Source organism: Plasmodium vivax, genomic scaffold, assembly GCF_000002415.2.
Source record: "Plasmodium vivax scf_6618 genomic scaffold, whole genome shotgun sequence".
Classification (NCBI taxonomy): Eukaryota; Apicomplexa; class Aconoidasida; order Haemosporida; family Plasmodiidae; genus Plasmodium; species Plasmodium vivax.
The window spans coordinates 1-3,217 of record NW_001850247.1 but is presented as its reverse complement, the minus strand read 5'-3'; the positions used below and the strand labels follow the sequence as shown (position 1 = coordinate 3,217).

At 22.3% G+C, this 3,217-nt stretch overlaps 1 protein-coding gene across 1 annotated transcript; it reads left to right on the top strand.

The window, feature by feature from the left end:
• Positions 1 to 22: 22 nt before the first annotated feature.
• PVX_062190 (variable surface protein Vir21, truncated, putative) lies at positions 23 to 1,156 on the top strand (the record flags this gene model as incomplete). The annotated part of the gene is made up of 3 exons (XM_001612410.1): positions 23 to 522; positions 554 to 872; positions 995 to 1,156. Coding segments are annotated over 3 exons (981 nt in total), but the record flags the coding sequence as incomplete, so codon positions are not given.
• Between the last annotated feature and the right edge of the window lie 2,061 nt (positions 1,157 to 3,217).

Below are 3,217 nucleotides of genomic sequence, written 5' to 3'. Positions count from 1 at the left end.
TAATTTTATCAATAATTCCAAGTTTTATAAAATTTATAATGAATTTCTCAAACCATGTACTGCATATAGAAATGATAATAAAGCGTCCTGTTATAAGGAAGAAAGCTTAGGGAAAATAGAAGCTTCATTGGATGTCACTAATCTTTTAAAGGATCTATATAGCCATTTATACAGGATATATGAGACAGTTGAAATGTACACTAATGATTACTTTGAACATGTTAGACTTAATAATGAAAAACTAGGTTGCTTATGTTTGAAGCACTGGCTATATGATCAAATAACAATGAATGTACTTAAAGAACCCCAAATTAATGAGCTTTTTCAAGGTTGGGAAGCGTATATAAAAGAGAAAACAAAATATCATAATTTAAAACGTTGTGTATTTTATAATTTGAACGAGAATGAAATTAATAGGATAAAAAAAATATATGTCCTTAACACAATTCTGTACTCCAATAGTAATAACTCGGAAGCTTTCGTAAGTGATCAGGGTGAGTATATGGACTATTTTTGGAGAAGGTTTAGATGAGTTTATTAATAGTATTAATAGCTGTTCTCGTAAGGTACCTATGGATAATTATTGTAAAGAGTTCGACGAATTCGTAAATATATGTAAGGATGAAAGCCTAGATTCAGGAATTTCAATATACGATGAAAATACGAAAAGTACAGCTGATGGCGCCAAAAAATATTTATTATATTCCCAAAAATATAAAGAACAACTACTTTATGTATATATAAAAAATGAAAATTTGTTAAACTTTGTTAAAACATCTGATTTTTTAAGTAATAAAAGTACCACTATTGCAGTAACTTCTGTCGTAGGTTCTGCTATAGGATTATCCTCAATATTTTACTATTTTTATAAGGTTATCCTTAACGATATTTTTAAATATAAATATTGTACTATAATAAATATAAAATATATTAGTAAAATTTTACTATAATAAGAGGATTATATTTAATATACTTTATTTTAATTTTATTTTAGTTTACGCCCTTTGGAAGCACATTACGCAAAGGACAAAGGAAAAATATTGTAAATATTGACGGAGAAGCACATAATGAATTATCATATACATCGGATATTAAACAATCATCTTTCAAAAACAGGGAATACAAAGTAGCGTATCATAGTTATAATAATTCTTAACCGCTGTTATATCACGAAATATTCAAATTTAAAAATAATATAAGAAAAATTATAATTGTTCAATAAAAATAATGGTACATTAAGTATTTATAGACAATATGGTATATTAAATATAGAACGCATGTTTTAAGACTAAAAATATACCTAAATATAAAAAAAAATTCTAATAGTTTTTTTTCATATGAATAGTTCTGTGATTTCATCCATTATGTAATTCATAAAATGTTAATTCAGATAATATATATAAGGAATAAATATGAGAAATATATAGAGAAATAAAATAACTTCATACGGGATTATATGACCACAATAATATATAATTTATTTATTTTAACACCGTTCTTCTGTAAATAAGATAAATTATAAAACCGGTAATTATTATTTTATATATAACTGAGCAAAATGTAATCTAAAATAAATCATATACAAAATAGTACATTATAAGAACATTTAAAAAATTGATCGTTAAACATTATATAATGAGGGATGGCTTTATAAAACGATTATGATTCTTATACATCATGTGTCATTAATGGTTATAACTGGAAAAAAATATATATGTGAACGAATTTATACAACTTAATGTTTTAGTAGCTTCTAAATGTATAAGAGACATTTGAGGATATCATTTTACCATAATGTCAGTGATGGTATCAGATAAAGAATAATTGTTTTACGAAGGAATAAATATATACTAGAAAATATTATTTATAATATACACTAACTATAAGAGTACTTCCATTATTTAATTCAATAAGAAAACTGATTAAAATGTTAAAATGTAAATGTTCGTTCAATAAATCACACAATAGTGTAAATTGTCATCTTTAATTAGTGAATAATGTCCCAAAAAATATATAACTACGTATAGTATTCAACATGAAAGCAAATTCTTTAATATAAAAAAATCTTTTTAAAGGATATAGTACTATATAGTAAATGTATGAAATTACTCATAACATATAATTTCAAAAATATGATGCCAAATTAGAATATGATTTATTATTAATAAGAGAAAACTAATAGGAACATGTTAAGACCGAAAAGCACATATTTCTATGGGGGGATATATGAGGATCGCCAGTGGGTATAGTAGAATGATTTTTTCATATAACATCTGATATAATTAATTTTCATTCACAATTATAAGTACTACAATGAATTAAATTCCAGTCATATTATTATCTTACAAGGGTCATAATATCTAATTTAAAAAATAAATACGAAGTTATAAAATTATTATAAGAATATTGTTAATGAATTAATATCATTAAATTTTCTTATGGTACCTTGTATAATTATATTTTCCTATTGTTAACTTACMGAACTTGTTTTTTAAATATATAAGAAAAAAAGAAAAAAAACTTTTTACAACATTCAMTAATATAACATACAGCATGCATAGTATAATATTTAAAAATATGCGCAGATTATAGTCATATATTTCATCTTGGCAAACAGAAATGAAATATAATATGAAGTGATCTAAAATGCATAATTTTATGATAACACGAATATGCTTATATATACATACATTTACCAAAAAAAAAAAAAATAAAAAAATATATATGTAATTTTGGTATATGCTTATCATTATATTTTTATATGTTTCGTTTGCCTATAATTAATATAATTATATGTTTTTCAATTATCTTTTAGTACTCCATTTTGGGTATTTTCTTTTTGTGAATAAAATAACATTATATATACCATATATTATATATGTTATAATTTGAGATTTACTCATTTTTATTTAATAAATGATAACTATGAATTAAATTATAATAATTGTTTGTGCAATAAATTCATATTTTATCTATTTAACATAATTGTATTATTATGGCGATATATAGAGAACACTTAATAATATTTATTACCATAACACAATAATAAATATATATACTTGTTTGTTGTAACCACTTAATGTAACAATAATCATAGTACACATTTAAAATTAAAAATTATTTCAAATATAGAGAATCCTATAAATAAATTAATAGCTTTTTTTATTATTATATATTATTAATATCATATATGAAATACATTAAATAGTGTAATACA